Here is a 22,794-nt window from a genome sequence, read left to right as displayed (position 1 = left end):
TTTTTTCACTTTTCTTTACTACTTTTTCCACTTCGTTGCAATTCTTCTGCTACCAAATGTTTTCGTTTGTAGTTTAATTACTTTTAGCGGCCAGAAATGTTTGCATAAAAACAAACAAAAATCACCAAAACGCATTGAAATTATTTCAATTACTTTATTTAATTTCTATTAGCCTTGATTACTGAGTTAAATTGCCGACTCTTCAAATTTCACATACAAGGCTTTATATTTAGTCTGAGCTGCTTTGCTTAGGCTCATCTTATACAAAATTTGATCAACTTCATTTCTTTCTTTCGCACTCGTCTTTAGCATTCGCGATTTTGATCGCTCGAGAGCCGGCGATAGACTGATGATGGGCTGCTAATTACGCTGTGATTGCTTACTTTCTTCGCTGCTGATTATGTAGCCGCTTTTCAATGCCTGCTCAGCATCGATGGAATATAATGAAAATCGGCGTGGAATTATGAAGGCCTTCAAATTTTTCGGTAGACTACTCATTGAGGTTGGAAAGAGATTTAAATAAAGAAAACATTTGAGAAAAATAACTTTTTTTCGGAATTGCGAGTGTGTTGTGTGCAACAGCAGCGCATGTATTGAGGAAAAGTACTAAGTACAACCTACATAGGGCAAGTGCCTCTATAGGTTCACCAATATTTTCCAATAAATTGATATGAATTGATATACGTAAGCAAATATCTATTATTTATTGTCGTAAAAAGTGATAACGCAAGTAAAAAAAAAAAACAATAAATAAATAATGCTGCCGAAATGAGTTGAAGGGCAAAGAGAGAGAGAGAGAGAGAGAGAGAGAAAGCTTGGTATTATCTGTTATTGACTTGATAAGCAGCACTTGCGGAACAGCACTCAACATTTTAGCCAGATAGTTGCGCTTGTATTTCAATTATATTTTATTTACGCGGTATATTCAGTAAATATTTACAATTTTAATTTTATTACGTCAATATAGGGAAATTATAGTACTTTTTTAGGAAAAGAGAAGTCAAACCACTTAGTATGGAAACGTTGTGAGTAAAACTGTTCAAATATTTCACTTTTGACCCTCTAACATTAGAGAAAAGCACAAGGCTACTGTTACAGACAGACTTACATTTTCCCAAAACTGGAAAAAACTGTGTTGGCTCATCAGTCAAGCAGAGGTAACGAATTGAATTTAGAAGAGCTTCAAATCAAACTTTTAATGAATTTTAGAATACTTGAGTTAAATGAAACATAAAAGTCAAACTATTAATATTTTAAACAACTTGAGTTTGATAAGGCTAAACGATTTTCTACAGTTTTCAAAAGGATAAAAAACAAAATGTTTTTTATAGTGCCGAAACCTCAACATAGTAACACTAGGCTGGATTCTCGGACATGAGGGAAATGAAATGGCTGATGACCTGGCAAAACAAGGAGCATATATGCAACTTACTGGTCCTGAGCCTTTCTGTGGACTCACAAAAAGCCACATTAATGAATTCCTTAGGAAATGGGAAGAAAGGAAATTTGCTTCACACTGGCTAAACTGGGCCGGTCAGAGTCAAGCCAAACTATTTCTAAGGCCCAACAAAGGAGTATCTGACAAGCTACTCTCACTAAGCAGAGTAGATCTGTGTCTTTTAACATGATATCTTAAAGGTCACTGCAGCCTGAGGTATCATCTAAATAATATTGGTCTATGTGAGACCAATGTCTGCCGCTTTTGCGAAATGTACATAGAAAGCTCCGAACATGTGCTTTGTGAATGTCCTGCGTTGGGCAGACAGAGACTTCATCACCTTGGTGGTATCGTAGTATCTCCATGCAATCTTTGGAACAACAAACCTAAAATTGTGCTAAAATTTTTAAAAAGCCTATATCTCTAGGGTTACAAAAATAGGCCTTTCACAATAGATCAGCTCTGATCGCAGTGCGTAATGGCCTTCTAATAATAATAATAATAATAATATAGTGCCGAAGACCTCTCAATATAAACTTCAAGTACAGTGGTGTATTTTTGCTACTTTTTTCAACCCTTTAGTCCACGAGGGCAAGCATAGCACACAAAATAAAGCTAAAGGCTCAGGATTGCAACCAAATTACTTCTGATGCCACCAAAGACAGTTACGGCGGGGATGCACCTGCTAGAAGCGAGTCCAGGTGCTTCCCAGACTTGCCAGCAACCACCTTTCTAAAGAGACTATCATCATCCAAAGGTCAGATTCGTTCATCACTGCACCAAACGATATATCACCAGGCTTGAAACGACATTCGTCCAGCGCTTATCACCGCTCTGAATATAGTAACAGGCTAACTCCTATCCATCCAGAAGCGACTCCGCTATATTCACATGCCCTCTTTGTTAAGGAACACAAAATGATTCTAGCCGCCTCTTTACTCACCCCCTTTAATCAAATCATCAAAAAATGTTTTCCCTTTGATCAAACCCATCGAAAATGGTTGCTTCTTGGCTCACCGCTTGATAATAAAGACTACAATTGGTGAGCTAATAGACCTACGTATGGTTTTTATAGTCTACTAAAAAACAAAGTGTGAGATTCTCCCCGGAAATGGACTTATAAATTCGTCTTCAAAATCAGTTTATTTTACATCCTTTGGTAGATTTTTTAGCAGCTATTTAGAATTGTTAATGTACTTGAAAACGAACAACCTTTTGGGAAGCGAACCAGCGGCAGACCAAAGAAAAGATGAGTAAATGCTGCTATCGACGACTTCAAAGGGATGAGCGTGCAAAAGTGATAGTGCTTAGCAGCGAATCAAAAAATATGGGGAATATAGTTGGGGAAGCAGTGGCCCATCCAAGAGTGTCATGCTAAGGAAGAAGGAGAAGAAGAATGTACTCGAAAATTTGCTTAGATGCCTGATCTACATTAAACGCTTCTTTGATGGTCATATGACTCATCTCGAATGTCAGAGAACTAAATATTTGCCGACCAAAGGAAGTTTAGTCCATTTGTTTTGGAATAGTTCGTCGTAATAGATAATTGTTCTAATATACATGGCACATTTATGATAATACGCGTCCACAGCTTTTTTTACGCTGAAAGCCACAACAATGTACAGGTAAATTAATGTTTTTAGTACTGAACTGAGCATCAGGCGAAAGGCGTGACAATTCTTTCTTCTGTACTTTTTTGTATTTTGTAATCTCACCCACTTTGTAATCATTTTATCGCAAGCGAGTTTATGGCTGTACATACCTACATATATGTGTGCATGTATGTGCGTGAATACCCACATCTACGCTTCTGCACGATCTCGGCGCTTGTGCGTATGAATCACGCACAGATGCGGAGATGCCCATAAAAATACGTCACAGACCGCAGATGCACTCTTTGGTCTCGCTTTTTAAGCCGTCACACATTTGCAGCCAAGGTGGTTGCGTTGTACATTTTCTTGATGCATATTTTGCTTTTGGATTTCTGAGTAAATAAAAATCTAACTCTATGCGTAATATTGGATTCGGTTGTTTCATGTGTATTTGTCGAAGCAGTTGTTATCTTTATTTATTTGCATTCGAAGCTCTTAACATTTAATATATTAATTTAGTGCTTTTTTAACATAATTTGCTACTTCAGTTCGTAATGGTGAGGTCTGCAGATTTTTTTAGTTGGCAGTTCATTTAGTATTTATTATGGAATGAACCATGGAAAATAATTGAAATAAAAAAGTAATTAAGTAAATAATCAAAACCTGTCAATATGTGGTGCTTTTTTAATCATTTCGGGAGGGGTAGAACATTGACATTTATATTTATTTCAGTAATCGGCTTATACCAATTTTTATAAATATAGCAAAATTTCTATGACCCAAATTTGTAAATTCCGACCCGCTGTTGAAACAGACTGAGACGTGCTGGATCATAACTTTGTTCTGCAAACAAGGTCTAATTGGAATGTTCTTTACATAGTAAAATATGATTGCTTTTCTATTTAAATCAAAAAATTTAGATTGCACCAAGCCACGTGGAACAGGTAGCAGCTGAATTAATTGTTTTTCTACTTATTTGATCCTTACTCTAAGCTGTAAATCATCGTTTTTTGTACACCAAACCCGAAAACAAAATCCATTGCTTTTCTTGTTTTTGCTCTACTACTGTCCCTTGTTCAATAAGCTTTAAACTGGGCTGTCTAATTATTCATGCCAAATAAAGTAGAAGGAAATCTCGTATTAATGGCAATAAAGCCAGAATATTTTCCTGAAGTATATCAGAATTTATTGAAAATTTTTAACTAGAACACCTGAGTCATTGTTACTGCTACATTTGTCATCTCGGTCCTAAATCCAAGGCACATTTTCTACTACTAATTCAAGAATCATTTTTTTCCAATTCAATTATGCACGAATAAACATTCTATTAGCGAAATGAGTCAGCCAAAAAGTGTCTTTCGGAAAATGTACGATTAAAAGTAACACAGTCTAATTTAAATACAATGCACGCCCGAGGTCTAACGTGTCCAACCTCAGGCGACCTACATTTACTAGACATTTTGCACTTACAACAAACGCCAAATTTGCATAAGGCTTACACGTGTATGCATATACAAATATGTATGTATGCGATAGAAAAGCAATCTATTAGAATAAATTCTGTGAGACTTGTATGCCTTAGGGCAAATATTTGGATGCAGAAACGAGCCATTGGTGGCGACAAGCCTCAACTCAAACAGCGCAGGTAATGCATCTTAAACAATCGAGGCGTGTCTGTCACCATTGATTCGCTGAGCCAGTTTGGTATAAATTGCGAAACGTTTAAAAACATTCAAATATTTGCAAAAACAAAATCAAGCAAATATAAAAGGCATAGCAAAAATTAAGTGGTGAAAAAAATAGCCACTGCTTTAGGCTTTTGTGAAGTGAATTTATTTATTCAGAATAAAAAACGCATAAAGAACTTTAAAAATGCAAAGCTAAAATCGCTTTTTCACTCACCTATCGATTGTTCTGCCGACCGCTCCCAGTCATAGCGCAAACGCTTGCCATTACTGCCATAGCCATTCCTCGCAAAAGCGTCGCTCATCCAATTCGCATTGCCCAACTTCGTCGGTGGTAAATCCGTTTTCATTGCATACATTAGCTGGTGATTGTTGTTACGATCGCTAGCCATGCCATAGCCGGATAATTGACCATTCAACCCGCCGCCACCCCCGCTGAAACCGCCATCACGCTCATTACAGCTCACGGCCTTCTTGCGCCGCAGCGACGTACGCTCCAGTGTGCGCTCAAAATCACTGCACACCTCGTCGAGCGCTTCACGCAGAAAAGCCCGCGTTTCGGGCGCATCACGACGTGATTGATGCTCTTGCTGGCGCTGACGTAGCATGCTATAAGGTGCATCACTTTCGGCGCCGCGCACTGATGAGCAGGTAGAAGAGGCAGTTCCGAAGGGTGATTCAGCACGGGGCATGTTGCTGCTACTGTGGCCGTAGGTGTAGCGCGGCACCGATGACGAGCGTGGCCGTGGCGTAGATGTGCAAAAGGCGGAGTGGGACGCTGACGCTGGTGATATGTGCGACCGTGCCAACAAGCGCGGTGAATCGGGTGAGTCACTCTCGTGCGGCACCTGTAAGTGAAATGGATGGATGTATGTAGAGAAGTGTGTGAAATTTTATGGGTTTCTAAGATAATTGTGAAAAATATGTCTTTGCAGTAAATTTTGTTTATCACACAATTTTTACGATTAGCAATGGTGTTGGAGATTGCATCGCTTTGACAATTTTCAATTAAATTTTATGTGCACCGCACTTTTTAATTTCATTTACGAATTACTTTTACATTTTCTCCCCCCTAGTTGCGAATTGTCACATAATTTTGCGCGACGCGCTTTGATGTTGCCCACGTGTTGAACACTTGCGAAATCCTATGCCATTAACGCGCCCCTTTACAAACAAACCCTTTCGATACGCTGCCTTGCTTTTCTTCCTTTTGCGGTTTTCGCTAAAATCGCCTTTAATGCTGCGAACATTTCTTTGGGAGATCAAAGTCAGCATTTATTGCTCAAAGGCAGCAGGATGTATTAAGTTCTTGAGATATTTACTAACGTCCCCCCTACAGGGCAAAGCTGTATTTGTTATTGTAGTTTTAAGATTTTAAGTACCACTGATGTTACTATTAGTGCTGTTTATTGAAATAATGATCTCAAAAATGATGTGGAAAAACTTAATTAAAAGCAGGAAATCATTAGACGGTAAATGGAGTATTTAAATAACATTCCACCTTAGGAAAAAAACTGCCTGATATGGGGGTCCGCCAAGCCTGAAATTATTCTAGATGTAGCAAACTCAAGTGCTGGAGTCAAGCAACTCGGATGCGTCAACTTCCAATGAGAAAAAGTCAAAAAGTTTTCGAAACAGAGGGGTTGGATAGGGAAGGAATTTTTTTGGTTCTACTTAGCATTCGTTTGAATCACTAAATTTCAGTCAAATCGGTTCATTAAACTTTGAGATATTTCTGGATAAATGTGTCAGTGGGAAGGAAAGCATAAGCTATGGCAGCAGTAGAGTTACTAACCGAGAGATTAAGTTTCTCAATAAGCCAGCAAAAGCAACTCAGACAATTGTGGAAAATATGTCAGCAGTTGATGGGACTCGTGCGGTATAATCTCAGGCGAGAGAGTCAATTAAAAAATTAGAAAAATTCTAAAAACATCACAATTTCTAGAAAAAATGTTGATATGTCGGTTTATTGCTAATTAAATTTTAGTAGGATAAAATGAAAGTTTGAAGTTGCTGATCAATTCGCTCCTCCCCCGTATATACGCCTATGCACAAGAGTGATATTACAAAAGCAGCCCTACAGATTGACTTCGAAACACAAAACTCCGCTTTATAGAGCAAATTTAGCCCAAACGAAATTTACTTACAAAAATTATAACAGAACTTCGGAGAAGAAATTAAATATTGATAACGAACTGAAATCAATTATTTCTGCCTATTTTGAAGGCCTATTTAAAACATTTTTTAATCGGTAAAAATGCTTTACGAGATCTAAGAAGAGTTTTGGGCTCAAAGAGAAATATATCAAAAAGGAAAATAATGTAATAATGAATTTCCCCCTGCTTCTCTTCACTATGCAAACTTTCAAACTTCTGTTCATAGTCCGATCATCTGCTGATTCTTTCTTTCTAAATTTAGAACTGCGCGTTCATGAGTTTCTAGCGGGTGATGTTAATGTAAATGCTGTGCGCTATCCCACAGATGGCACTGCGGTAGTCACTTTATTTTCTATTATAAAATTTTCTTTTTTTCAATAACACTGTGTGACAAAAAAAAAAATTAAATATACTTTTATGGAGACCTGGCACAACTTGTGACTATAGAAAAACTAAACAAAATGGTATAGGAGAAATTTCTAATACACCCCCAAAATCTCGTTTTATGGCCATAAAACCGTTTTTCAGTAGGTTGATGTGAAGAATCACTCCTAACTTCGCCAATTTCCATCTGATTTCGAATTTGTTTTTTTAGTTCGAAAGAACAAAAACAAGCCGTTTTGACAGTGTGTTGACAATTTTTCTGAAATGACAACTGACGAAACTGAAATAAAAAAATTCCAAATACTTCCACCTACAGTCTCGTCAGTTGTCATTTCAGAAAAATTGTCAATACACTGTCAAAAAGGCTTGCTTTTGTTCTTTCGAACTAAAAAAACAAATTCGAAATCGGATGGAAATTGGCGAAGTTAGGAGTGATTCTTCACAGCAACCTACTGAAAAACGGTTTTATGGCCATAAAACGAGATTTTGGAGGTGTATTGGAAATTTCTCCTATACCATTTTGCTTAGTTTTTCTATAGCCACAAGTTGTGCTAGGTCTCCACAAAAGTATAAAATCACTGTCGCACAGTGTAATGTTTTTATTAAATAAAAAAATTATTTTGAGTGATGATAATCTTTATTTTCACCTTTACGCGCTTCCATTGCTTGTCTGTTTGTGTACTGCAGTTGTCCAGTTCACAAGTGTGCAATATGAGTGGCATACGACGCTATTTGCAAAAATTATAAATCTTCCGATAGGGTAGTCAAGTTGCGTACTACGAGGGTCATTTGAAGAGTTCATGCAAAACTAAAAACTACTTAATTGTTTGTGGTAAACCTTTTTTTTTATTTTTCGACATAGTAGTCCAAGTTATCCGAGGGATCCAAGCCTAACGTATAGAGGGGGTTTACGTCGAATTGGAACTCTATAATCATTAACTTTAACGACCAGAACTGCTGAGGTGTGAAATTCCATCTTTTCGTCAATGGTTTTAAACCAACTCGACTTCCTCGATTCAAACGAATGCCAAACACAAAGAAACAGACCGATCTGGCTGAAATCTATTGTGTGTTCTCCCAAGAGGCTCTACTAACTAAACATAACCACGATACGCGCCAGTAGTACCAAATCCCTAACTTTCGACGGACTTTTTGAACAACCCTCGCATAGTTTTAATCCCCTAATTAGATTGAGTCTTAATTCCATCTACATCCCTTAACTTCATTTCTTCTCTTGCTCCTACTCACACTCGCTCAACCCGTTACAAAATATTCCCGACGTCCTAAGAGCTTCAAAGCCATTGAAAAATCAATATTTATTGAAATAAATTTCAATGCCAGCCTTTAACCCGCCTTAAGTCATTAATCAAAAAACGCTGCCACAAGCAAATGCGCAAATAAACAAATAAATGTAAATAAACAAATCCATATACCAAACATATATAAATATCCACGTCATGGCTTTTAAACCGTCCGAGAGCAAAAAGCAATATAAACCAAATAAAATAAAACCATAAATTGCAAAACGATCCGTGTCCATAGTACTCGGACGCACGCCCCACCAAAAGCGCAAAACTCAATTAAATGCTTCGTCTTTGGCAATATGACTTTGGAGTCGCCGCCATTCAATTCGTTTGCGCGTCGTTGCGCTTATCGTTTGTGGCATGCCACAAAGCATACGAACAACAACAAAATCACTCACCTCTGGCACTGCCTGCACCCGTGCAGCGGCATCCCATTGCTCGAACATTTCGTCCAGACCCAGCATGAATTCCATTGATTTACGCGAGCGCCGCCGACTGCGCCGCTGCAACTCCTCCTCCGATGGCCTGGCATTGGCTAGCGACTCGCAGTAGCGCACAAAATCCAAATCGATATGGTAACCGTAGGGGCAGCAATTGCAGTTGCGCACATTTGCCGATGCAATAGCCGGATTGCCGGCGTACAATTGTGGCAGACGACCTACAGCAAAGAGAGATAAGCAACACAAATATTAAAAAAAGGAAAATGGTTCGAGTGAAATAAGAAAAATGAATATTTTGCACATAAATACTCATACAATAAATACTTAAATGGTTTATGGGTAGTTGAGGAAAATAGCTCGAATAAGTAGTAAAAAGTGCTGCCAAGTAAGCGGAAACACTTAACAAAAACAAAGTGTAAATGCGCGGCTGCGTGGCAAGCAAAGCAGCCTTTCAAATATTTTATGGTTTTCCGTAATCTTTAAAGCAATAAAAAATATATTCACAAAAGATTGTAATTTACGGTGCACAACAACACACCAAAACTCCCACAAAGCGCAATCACATGGGGAACATGGTTGAAAGGGATATGGAGGGCGATACGAGTATGCATCGGAAGAAGTGGAAGAGAGATTGCCTGCATAAATAGCTGCTTGTCATGGCATCTTAAATTAAACGTCCGAACGTGCGCGCATCTTAGCGGCAACGGCTGAAGCCACAAAGGGTGAATGTTCCACAAGCGCTTGCCAGCAGCACAGAATAATGTTATTTTGAGAAATTTGAGAGTATTTGCTTGTATAATATTGCAGTCGAAGACTACTCATTCAAAGAACAATTTTAGATCTATTTTTCTACACCGAGCATAGCTTTTGGACCTATGCCGGTCCCAGATAATCCTTGCCCAGGGGTGGCCTTTTTAGAAATTAAACTCTTTTCGAATGCCAAATTATACTTGTATATATTTCGCTCAATTGGTTTCCTAATTTTGCTCGCACGGTTAATGCTTTCAAGTGGAGAGAACGCTGCTAAAGTGACAGCCCTTGACCAGATAGGCAGAATAATTCGAAATAATTCATCAGTCGTTTTTCAGAATTGCGCGCATTTTCACCTCTCTGCACATGTAAAGAATTAACTTATCCGATTTTGGGGAACCAAAAATTCTCGCGTTTCTATTTGACTCCACGCAATTCACAATAAAATGTCGTATGGTATGCGCTGTCTACTTATAAGAGGTGATTGAGTTATACTTTTTTGAAAACGACAAAGGATTACGGTAACCGTCACTAAGATCCAATCGTACGACATAAAATGAGTTATTTAAAGAGTTTTTAATATCGAAACTAAATGATTTTGGGTTGGAGAATATGTAATTCCAGCAAGACGATATCATCGCCTACACAGCCCTTTTGTAGTTAGTTTGATTTTTCACTTAGGACAATTTGGTTGGCCAGCGAGATCACCGATCTAGCACTTTCTATGCAGCTAAATATGCCACAAATCCTCTAGGACTTCAAGAAAAATATTAGAAATCGGTGATCCAAAGTCATCGTGGTGTCTTGATGAACGTGATGCAAAATCAACGGCAAGAAAATCTCGAAAAAAATTTAATTTTCGTGCATTTGTTAAATGGAGAAAATGCGCAACCTTGGCACTAGGATGAAAAATTTGTGAGATTTTCCAAATTTTTCTATCAAATTTTGAATTTGGATACAATCGACTATAAGTTGTGATTTTGTACACAAGGTTTGAGGTAATATCGTTTGCCGTAGGTTGCATATGCCGTTAAACAACAGTTATTTTTTCATTATTTTTAGAATTACAGCCAATGAAAATCGGTCAGTACTTTTTACGCGACCTTGTATATACGCGACCTTGTAATTATTTATTAAATAATACATTTTAGCCCTTTCAACCCCTTTTTTTGCTCTAAATGAATTTGCAGTCCCTTTGTCATAGAAGTTAGAGAGGGAGTCAAATTTTAGTTACAAAAATCAATAATTTCCCCATTCGCTAAGTCAACTACACTACATTTGAAACAGGAAGCAATTTCAATTAAGCAGGAATTACGGCCCAAGTAAACGTATCTCGAATAAGCCCTACATACAATCTGTTCTCTAGTGACGCTTCGACATAGCGAATGACTGCACACAAAGTAGTGGCGATCATCAAACAAAGAAGTGGGATAAAAACGCAAGATAAATAACAAAGAAAAATAAAGCGTTGATACAATAAAGAGTTATTGTAACGACTTGCTATTTTCTCATTTCTATAGCAGGTATGCCATTTTCAAGGTCAAGTTGGAAATTCAAAATGTCGCTATATGCGCACTCAAGTTCACCAACATCAGCGAACATAAAAATACACATGCACATGCATGTCCACACATTTCTTGGAACACTTTGAAGGCGATTTGGCGCAGTAATCCAAGCCAAACATTCGTGCGCGCACGGCGACAAACACATAAATAAACTCGTTGTCGAATCGTGCAATCAAGCATAACTAACCAACAAGCCGAAAGAATTGGTCACTCTTGTCACGGTCGTAAATCTTGCGCTTGGCTTTAGCGTACAGCGCTAGAAATGAGTAGAGCAACAGCAAAAAAAGAATAAAAACGTTTATAAATACAAAAAAATAAATAGCAAACCAAGCCCAGAAAGGCATAAACGAAGTGTTTAAGAATGCCACACCTGCCATTTGTTTGCCCTTTTTTGGTGACGCAGCGCACCAGAGCGAACAATAGACGGATTTTTTGTCGCTTTTTGTTTTTGAGTTTCAATTTTTTTTTTTTTTTTTTTAATTTGTCACTTTAGATGAATCTCCGCTTCGCACACAACGAATTAACTCATATATATTTTTCTTAAGAGTCGTCAATAAGCCTTACTTGCCAACTCCTTTAAGATCTGCAATTGCCTGTACCGCACGCGCTGCATTTCACTGAGAGCCTCACCACGCGTTGCGGCTCGTCGTTTGCTAAAATGCCACAAACCGACCCACAACAAAAGCACTGCATTCAAAATCATAACGCACACATTGATTCTTTATAAACGAAAAAAACATCGAGTTTGCGACAATTTCAAGGTGTAATGACACTTTTTTGTATTATTCAAAAGAAAGTTTTTCGGAAACTTCACAAATTTTAGAATAAAAATTAAAAACTTTGAACTCTCGTGTTTTTGTGCATTTCAAGCATTTCAAGCACTTCAAGCCCTTCACTTTCTATTGCAAACGTTTTTACAAGCGCAACACAGCCACACAACCAACAAACCACTCAAGCCGAATACCACAATAACTCTCTGCCTTTTTGAAAATTTTAAAGCATTTCCCAGTGCTTCCCATTTGCTTGCTCTTCTATTCGACAAGTCTTCCATAATATGTACACTCGTATTTCAATTATTTTTGGGGTTAATTAACAGGCATACATACCTTCATTGCTCAGTAATCTTTATTTACAGAATGAGTTAATAAGCGAAGAGCCGTGAGGGAGCTCTTAGAGGCATAGCGGCAAAAGAGTCAAGCGGGATCGCACAAAGCCTGATAAGCGACGTATTTTATCTAAATAATTATGGTCGCTTCGAAAGCGTTTCTTATCGCTAAAAATTACAGCGCTTGGAAAAAGGAGATAGTGAAAGCGGCTGAATGATTGCTGAATAACTAAAGCTGCTTAAATGTGCTGAATAAGTTTATGAAAAGGAATTACAACTCAGCTGATTTTGGTTGGCATCAATTTTCTATAACTATGGAGCTCATTCAAAGCATTATTGCTCATCAAGAATAGTGAGTAAGATAGAGCTGCTAAATTTTATGGTAATTCAATTCTCATAGATATTTTGAACGGGCTCATGAGCGAGCAGAAGCATCCGTTTTTTTTTTAGCTACATTAGAACAGTCGATATCGATAACTATGGGTTGACAGCTGAGAATAACGAACTGTGTTTGCATTTCTTTTTAGTACAGAACAAAACATCCAACTTCATCATCATTTCTTTCGAAATAAGGATGGAGCGGCGTTTACGAAGAGTGGTGAGCACTATCGAGTCATGATGACTGACAGTTAAACATCAACGACAACAAATCAGCGCAACTTGCCATACGCGCGCTTTAACCAGCGATTTTTTACAATATTCAAACAATACGGCCAGATTTATTGGAAAAAGTAGACAGAAATTTTACTGAATAGTAGGGAATATAAAAAAAATATGTATAAATAAAATAAATTGGAAACTTTCTAGACTTTTTTTTGGATTATAAAACTATTGAAGTAAATGAGCGATGTGTACTATTAAAGGTTCTCATATCCGCACATTTCAGTTTGGAGACCAGCAAATATAGCTCCAATAAGTGCGCATTGAGCAAGCGAATACTCCTCTCAAGAAGGTTCCGTAGGCAATTGAAAGGTAGAACTTTCTTCTCATCTCCGTTGTATTATATGGGCAATGATGCTACAGTAAATATGTAGAACCTTCGATTCGACACCAATGTGTATACTAATGTATCAGGTCGATGGTATTATCGATCCCAAATCAATTCTTTATGAACCCACAAAAACAGGGCCCATAAATTGGGGAGTTGACTTCATCTCCTGCATACAAATACACTCGGTTACGACAGTCGACTTAAATTTAAAAAGACCCAGCATACATTTTGCTCTGGCATGAGAATTAGAAAACAAAAAACTTTTCTCCAACGCAATTATTTTTTTTATTTATGGACATATTGCATATATTTTTTATACTTTTTGTGTAATTACCATTTTTGCTTTTCATTAAATCGACAAAATACAAACAAATCTCAAATTTATTCCACAAAACACCGAAAATTAACCGTAAAATGAAAAGTGAACGGACGCCTCCACATTTAGCGAGAAATTGAACGCCAACCGCAGCACGAACAGCATCAACACTTCCATTTACTCTGTCAATGTCCATGTTAAAAATCAAAAACCACAAAAAAAAACAAATAAAAATAAAAAATATAAAAAACAAAACCAAAATCGCAAGTGAAGGTGGCAACGTGTTTTGCATTTTTAATCCGCAAATCTCAGCAGAAAGCGGCGGCTGTACCCATCCACATGCCGAAGTAGTAGCCGTTAATAGCAGCAGCTGCTGTTATCTGAAGCCTCTTGTTACCGCCAAACTTTTTTTTGTATCTTTATTCTTTTTTGCTACCAGCCGCGGCTGCAGCAAATTCATTCATCGCTGTCGAAAGTCTGCTCAGCGTTCTGTGCGGATGCTCTTATTGGCGTGCATTTTAATCATCGGCACAACATTGTATATATTTTTGTCATTGTTGTTGGTATACACATTGTTGCGCTAATACTTACACACAAACATACGTACATTGCGTTGGTCAACAAATCACGCCTACTGGCTGTTCAAAAGCTCGTGGCGTACCGATTGCCGCTCAATGCCCTTTTCAGGCCGAATATTGGTTGCAGCATTCTTTTTAATGAATTCAGCGGCTTTTTCTCATTGTCACGTTCGCACAGCAGCAGTTTTAGGTACTTCGCTACCATTCATTCAATTCACCCGGTTCCATCTGCTGCTACTTTTTTGACGCGCCCAACAGTCACGCATGCGCCCACTTGACATTTTTCATTTCTTATTCTTATTCGTTTTATGTGTCTACTTTATATGCTTTTGTTGCTACTTTACGCGCATTGGATACCTGGCACGGTAGCGATACTGGCTCAATTCACAGACGTCTCATTTTAACGAAGCTCTGGCTTCGCTTTGTTGCTTGACTTGATTTTCTGTTCCACGCCACCTCCACAAATAATTTAGTCATTAAATTTGACACACATAAGCATATGTGCGCAAAAAAAACTGTAAGCATATATACATACATGTGTACTTAAAATAACAACAACAAACACTTGATTACAACATAAAACATTTATTTGTTTGAGTTTATGCGGCTTTTGATCATATGGAATTATGATCGATGGACAAGCGAACGAAACGTACGTCGCCTTTGGCCAGTTGATTGGTTACGGGGTTGCTGGTTTGCGTGGAGTGTTACTGTTGTTTGTACTCGCAACATATGTATGCATGTGTGGAGGTCGCATGTCTGTTCATTTCACGTCGCACATTTTCGAATCCAGTTTCGGTTGCATTTTCACGTTCTTTTAAAGTTTTTTTTTTATTTTCGGTTACTTATTTTCCATTTTTTTCTGGGTTAAATGGCACTTATTTTTATTTCTTGTTACAACCAACTTTTTTTTGTAATTGTTTGCTTTATTTTTCGTTTCAAAACCTCTTGGAAACAGCCTTCTGTCGCTTATAATTACTTTGGCTTTCGGTAATTTTAAATTAAGTTGTACGTTTTGTGCCTAAGGGAGTTCGGCGTACTGTTTGTTCACCCATAAAAGGGTAATTTTTTTAGAGTAAGTTTTTTTGTGGCACTTGAATGCGCTAATGAATTTGCTGATGCATAACTTCTGCTTAAATAATAAATAGTTACTGAAAAGATGGGACTTTTGAAATTTTTGAGAATAAAAAATTTAATAATTCGTTTAATGCCAGCAAAAGCTGAACGGCAAAAACTATTTTCAACTTTACCTCAATGGAAAGGGATGAATGCGGGCTATTGATGTTTTTTTTTTAATTTATTACAACCGCTTGAATGATATCTGGGTGAATCCGACTTCCCATACTTCGGACGAAGCTCAAAGGATGCCCATGTGGTACCCGGTAGGTCCTAGAATTGGTTTATAAATGGATATACAAATTTATTTTCATAATACATTTTTCATGGAGTCCGACTCTCTAGCCTCAATAATCGGTTAAAACTATGAATATATTTAAGAATATATTTTTGATATGGGGATTTTCAGATACATAAGAACTTTAAAAGTACAAGTTGAAGCCCGATATAGACGACCAAACACTGGAACAGTTCGTCAATGAAATCATAAAGAATTTGGAAAGTTCCGATGCATTAATAACTTAGAAAAATGCTGATTATAAAAGGAAGCTCGATGAGTAGCTGCCCTATGATGAGTTAGTAACGAAAAACTTGGTTGGCCAAACCCTTCCAACTTCTCAAATGACAGCTAAGCCGGCCAAGATAGACTACCAGCATCTTTGATGAGCAAGCTGAGATAATTGGATAGGAATTTTCAATGCACCTATTCTATAGTTTTATCCTATACCTCCGGACTACCATTTATTTTCGTCACTCCGGAACTCACTTATTGAAGTACAGCAGAATTCAATAGGTGTTTCAAAAATAGTTTCGAAACAATTTTCCGGCCATGAAACCTCAGAAATCCCACATTGGTGAAATGTAAATGGGCAAAGTCAGAAGTTTAATGCAATCCATTTATCAAAAATAGTTCGAATGCCATCCAGCAGCCATAGATTTAAAAAACAAAATTTTTTTACTTGTAGAAAATAGACAAGGTTGTTCCCTGTAGCCTCTACACGACGTTATGAGGCTGGTGACTCTCACACGCGCTGTATCGCCCAGACGAAGGCTTTGAGAGTTAACCACAATAAACCAAGACATATAATGGTTGACGGATGCCCAAAATTTCCCGAAAGCTTGTGCTACCTCGGCGGAGGTGAAAGAGTCAACTGCAGTCTAAGCAAAGCAAGGCGTTCAGGCGAATGCATACAGTATGGGCGAGTTCGTAAATCTCCAGGCACTGTAAACTATGAATATTCAGCTCATGTGTGAAGTCGGAAGTGAAAAATTGTTGGTATCTAATAACATCACACGGAGGCTACAATCTTCCGTCAACAAATGTCTCCGCATCATCTGTAGAATATTCTGGTCGACGACGCGCTGTAGAGATCAACGAGTGATCTTTGGCAAATGAAACGCAGAAAGTGGCGGTGGATAGGTCACACGCTTCGAAAACCACCAGATAGCATCACGAGAATGACACTGGACTAAAACATGCAAGGGGGCAGAGGTCGCGTTCGGCCAAAGAATACTTGAAGAAGGTCGATGTTGCGCAAGCTAGCAGATGCGGACATCACACACAAAAACAACAGCCCAGAACCGTTTATTTTGAATCTAAGTGGGTATCAGTAACAAAAAATTACTTCTTCTTGTTTGAAGCGATAACCGCTTAAACGATTTTGGCCAAAAAGGTACTATCTTCTTTACATTTTTGCCCCTATCAATCACAGCTTTTGCCACTTCGCTCCAGCACAATGGCTGTCATTCAAAAAGAAAAACTACCAATTTTCGAGAAGAAAACAACGAATGTTTTGCACAAACAAACCAACTCAAATTGGAATGTAGGTCACAATAGACGCCCCAGCAAAGCAACGCGCATACTCGTACGTACACATGAAAAATACAGGTAAAACACCCACATAGATTCAAAGCTTGAAAAAATAAAAATTAAAAATAAAGTTAACCATAGAAATAGAATAAGTAATAAAAAAATAGTGATAGAAAAGCATAAATCTATATGTATATTAACATCACTATTGGCATTAAATTCAACAAATTTATGATATTCAAGATTCAAAAGTGAGAGAGAGACATAAATGACAGCAAAACGTTTGGCAAATTGCTCAAGCGCAACCCCAAAATAGGTTTTCAACTTTGCTGAAATGAAAAATCTCTAAAAAGCTGCATGTAAATATTTACTTATGTGTGTGTTGCCAATGGCCAGAGACGCTTGCAGCTGTAACAAACAACGTGCCACGCATTCGCGCTGCAAGGATTATTGGCAGAACGGCATAACTCAAAACAATTTTTCTTAGAAAAGTGTGTAGAAATACCACCAACTCCGTTATGCTGTGTAAAAAATTAATGCCGATATCTGTTAACAGCATCTACATTTGAGCAGAGCCAATTGAAATCTTTGGAGGCAATTTTTCTCGAATTTTTAATTTCTTGATTTATGACACTCTTCCAGTTAACTAGTGATATGTACATATACATATACCTATATGTATAAATATTTCCTGACGACAATGTTGCAACAGCACGGCAACCCACGCACAACAAACACAACCATGTCTATTACGTGTATACATGCCACCAAAAGTGGCAAAACAAAGGCCTACATACACACAAACTAACTGCAGCGAAACTGTCGAAAACACCTTAAAAATAAGAACGAGAAATGCATTTATAAAAATTATACCTGAAACATATGGAAAAAAATTTTGCAACGCATAAAAGGCACTACCAAAAATTGATGACGTAAAATTTATGGCTGCAATTTCCGTTGCTGGAGGTGGCAAGCGAACAAGTGGAAATCTGTTTGAAAAAATCTCGCACTCGCACACACATACACGCACGCGCACGTTTATTATAACACATATCCACTTTTATGTGCCTGAAATGTGTAAATTGAGACGTTTAATAGCCGCTAGCAACAACAAAGTTGCAGTGCCTTGCAATAAAAATCTGTTGAAAAAAAACTTTGAAAAATGCAATCGATGATGAGTTACTGTCTTACCACTTTGGGTAACCATTAAATAAATCATTTTGAATTCGTAATTATTTTAGCGCCCACATGGCTGAAAAAGGTTAATAGCATTATTTAATTAACTGAGGTAGCAACAAAAGCAACAACAACAACAATAACAAGGAAACTAGTTGCTGGCTTGAGATCAGCTGACTTGAACAGATCAGTTTAATGTGGGAGATATCGCATAATAAACTTGAGAACTATTGTTTTTCTGAAAGACTGGAGATCAATTGCAGAATGATGTTACAAGTCAGCTTCAGATTTATAAATTTCACAAAGGTTGCAGAAATATTTTTCTTTTTATGATTATTGCATAAATATTTCAAGTTGGGTTACACTGAGCTCAAAGCAAAGTGGGTGTATGCTGCTTGTATTTAAGTGAATTGTGCTAAACACAGCAAGTTGCGCTTTTTGATTACCATTTCATTCGTCTCGCAGAAGCATGCGCTTCTTAAGTGACTTTTGATATTGGAAGATTGAAAGGGGTATAGGATTTTTTTTGGTTTTTTTTTTAGGCGTTGTGGTACTGCGCTACCCTCAAGTGACCTTCTGAAACCATCACCTCTCGCCGCGGGGCAACCGTCAAGTATTACTTCGCGGGAAGGGAAGGCGATTAGTCGCCGTTGCTGTGTCGCGGTCTTTCCAGACGCCTCATCTCTTTCATAATCTCGGCCACTAAGTCGCATGCCGCATTCCACTGTTCCTTCGAGCGCAGCATGTGATGTACGAATGTTTCCGGCGAAGGAGGATCTCCAAAAGTTCTATAGAGTCTTTCTTTTGCAGAACGAAAGCGCGAGCATGTGAAGAATATGTGGTGAACGTCCTCTAAAATGTTTCCATCGCAGTAGTCGCAATAAGGATTGTCGTCGCGGTTAAACTTGTATAGATATGCTTTGAAGCGTCCAAGTCCACTCAAAAACTGGGTCAGGTAGAAGTCCACTTCTCCATGTGGCCTCTTTAACCAAAGCTTTAGGTTGGGAATGCATCGGTGCATCCAACACCCTTTGGCCGAGTTGTCCCACCTAGTTTGCCACTCGTCGATGCAATTATCTCGTAACGCGGCGCGAGTAGACGGACTTATAGGGCGCTGTGCTCTCGCTATTTGGGCAGTTTCCATTGCTAATATGCCTAGCGGGTACATGCCAGATATTACTAAGGCTGCATCGTCGGATACCGTTTTAAATGTGCAACATACGCGTAGTGCACACAACCGGTAGGTAGACTGTAGACCTCGAAAGTATGATGCATGATCCGTTTTATACGCCCAGATTGGAGCACCATACAAAATTTGGCTTTTCACGACATTAGCCAGAAGCTGACGGCGATTTTGTTTTGGTCCTCGTACGTTTAACATCAGCCTCGACATCGCCGTCGTGGTGGTGGATGCTGTTTTGTTGGCGTACTCGAAGTGTGCTCGCAGCAGGTCAATAGGTAAAGTCCTCCAAACGCCTAATTTTCGAGAATGTCGAGAATTCGATGTTGAAGGTTGCTCAGCAACTTTGCGATACAGCAGCAATATTGTCAATAGAACGTCCAGTTTTTAGTCTGTCAGTCTATCTGCCATTTTTTATCCTCTACAGAACTAGTTTCTTCAAATTTTTTTACCACCCTTTGAATTTTCGACTCATTCGAAAGATTATTTTCACCAAAGAAAAACACAAATTTTGCGATTGGGTTCTTCTTAAAGATCGATCAGTTTTATAATAAGCCTCAATAATTTTAACTCGTTTTTTCGAGTAAAATTGTGCATCAGTCTACTTGGCAAATGTCAAAGACGACGCAAAAAAAGGAATTATTGATTACATCTACAATGCAAAAGCCATATAACGCAAAATGATTAAAGTACATTTGAAGGTGTTATTTATTGCTTTTCAAAAGGCGACCCCCTTTGAATCACTATGCTGTGCATACCCGTTGTCAGCTAATGAATGCACGATTATTTTTTTTATAGAGAGAAAATGCGCAAAACCGTCAGGGAAAAAATTATCAAAAATATACGAGAGCTTTGAGCTACTTCAAACTGGCACTTTTTTGTACTTAAATTTATTGGGCAAGAAAACTGCGTACCCAATTATTTTTAATTCTCCCAAAAAAAGTTTGAAATTTTGATGAAAATTTGTGGAATTTTCTGAACTTTGAACAAGATATTTTTTAATAAGATATTTCTTGTAGAATGAATTATATTTTTATACAAAAATAATGAATATTAAAAAAACACAAAACCAGTAATCAAAATATCGCGTTTCTACACATGCACATGTACATAAAAGCTGACCTCGTATGAAGCTTAATTCTTTAAAAGCACAGAGCACAACATTAAGTCCAAATACAAAATTAAACGATCGCCAAAAAGTACCTTAGGGAGCTCATCTTACTACTAAGCCAGGCTTCTTTAAAAATAAAAATATTTCAACATACTTCAGCAAAGCTACGAGGAGATCATCACATCAACGCAAATACACATCAAATCAGTACTGCGCAATCTCTGATTTAAAATTCTTAACGCCACTTTAGAGAAAAGGAAGGAGGCACCCTTAAAAGCGACTATTTGACTTTGCTTATACTCGTAGATGCATGTAAGTAATGAAAAAGCGGTGTCAACTCTTTAGTGGCGTACATTGGCCGAATATCATCGAAAGAGAGGCAATGCCAGCAAGACTCAAAAGGCTAAAAATGGGCTGACCGTGGGAGTTAAGGTTAGTAGGTGATATCTCGCTTGTGCAATTTAGAACAAGATTTTAATCCAATCAACAAATCTAATACAATTCATTGCAAATCCTCCTACATAAGTTTGAAAATGAAATTAAAATAGTCAGCTGGTGTATACCTGTACATTCACCACCAAAAATAGCTAATGGCAAGAAGACTAGTAGGTGTGCTAACCAAATGGCAGTTATTAAATTTAAGTAAAACTCAGCCTGAGCAAACAAAATATTAATCTCGTTTTTATTTTGCTATGGAAAAACTGGTTGCTTAGTGGTATTCTTGGAAACTTAGGGTGCGACCAGAGTGAACGCTGATGCCGAGCGGAGCCGAGCCGAGCTTATTGACGCTTATTTTCATGCGAGAATCAGCGCTGAAATTCTGTTTATTCCATGTGTTTTGCTCTTATGTCATTTAATTTTGTTGTTCATTTGTGTTTATAAAATTGCTGTACACGGTAATAGATTCATCTGATGAAGAGTATTTTGCTTCTCCTAGTGTGATTAATGCAATTATTAACACAAAAGAGTTTGGAAAACATCCAATTACACTAAAGATTTTTCATTTTACAACCAAATTCACCTTACTTTTTGTCCACAGGTAAAAAAAGAAAATATTAATCCTGGCAATCCTAATAAGGATAATGGAAAACTTTTATCAAATTATTGCATTGCCATCGGTCCTTGATAGGTGTGCAAAATTTCAAGTCGATCAGATTTTTAGAAGCCAGTGAAAATTAAGCTCAAAGATTCCGTTACATACATACATACATACATACAACCCGACCTAATAAAAGTGTGTTAAAAACACAACTGCACTCTAAAAAGTAAACATCAACAATCCAAAAAAGCGAGCAAAACGCTTTGAAACTGTTTTCTCGCACTCATCGGCTTTGCTCTCTGCTCTTGTCGGCGCTCACTGTGTTATACACAAGCTTATTTGTATTGACTTGTATGTAATCAGTTTTATCGCACTGACAATCTTTATCGCACTGACAATCTCGGCTCGGCTTTCAGCGCTCACTCTGGTCGCACCAATTTTGTATTTTGCTCAAGCGGCAGAGAAAAAAAATAAATGAAAGAACAAAGACAACTTTTTGCTTGAAGGGCTTCTCAACAACTCATTTATTATAATTTCAATTATTACATTTAGACTTAAACTAACGTACATATGTATTTGCTTATTCTGCATTTAATATTTAATTTTACAAATTGTTGTCAATACCTTATTCCGCATTTCCTGTCCCACGCTTTTTCAGGTAAGTCAAACTGTTGCAAAACAGGAAATGCGTTTCCAATTACTTTTACTTATTGTTCATTATTTTATTTACAAACTCATCAATTTCGTCTGTTTTACAATGTGAATTTATATTTGAAATTGAATATGTAACTTCTCCCCCCTTTAGATTAGAATTCTCCTGAATTCTTTTATTTAATTTAATAGTTATACGTTTGTGTTTATTGATGACAACAATGACAGTTATTAGAATTATAATAATGCTTAGTACATTGCAGATATGTGAGATTTTACTATGAATTTTCAATTTAAAAATGTTTTCTACATTTGATCTATTTTCCTCCAATATTTCATCGAATGTAATTTTTTTTGTAAAGTTCCGAATGTCTTCATATTTTACACTTTCAATATTTTCTTCTATG

General features: G+C 37.5%; 1 protein-coding gene across 11 annotated transcripts in view; it reads right to left on the bottom strand.

Moving 5' to 3' along the window:
• The window catches only part of LOC128868944 (KN motif and ankyrin repeat domain-containing protein 1), a 96,797-nt gene that overhangs the window by 12,966 nt on the left and 61,037 nt on the right, over window positions 1–22,794 (bottom strand). For all 11 annotated transcript variants that reach the window (XM_054111584.1, XM_054111586.1, XM_054111585.1 and 8 more), the window contains 2 exons: window positions 8,958–9,217; window positions 4,933–5,563 (listed from right to left, as the gene is read on the bottom strand). In XM_054111584.1, the coding sequence (XP_053967559.1) occupies window positions 4,933–5,563; window positions 8,958–9,217 (891 nt within the window). The remainder of the gene's footprint in view (window positions 1–4,932; window positions 5,564–8,957; window positions 9,218–22,794) is intronic.

This window comes from Anastrepha ludens, chromosome 6 (genome assembly GCF_028408465.1).
Source record: "Anastrepha ludens isolate Willacy chromosome 6, idAnaLude1.1, whole genome shotgun sequence".
Classification (NCBI taxonomy): Eukaryota; Metazoa; Arthropoda; class Insecta; order Diptera; family Tephritidae; genus Anastrepha; species Anastrepha ludens.
This window is presented reverse-complemented; position numbering and strand designations above follow the sequence as displayed.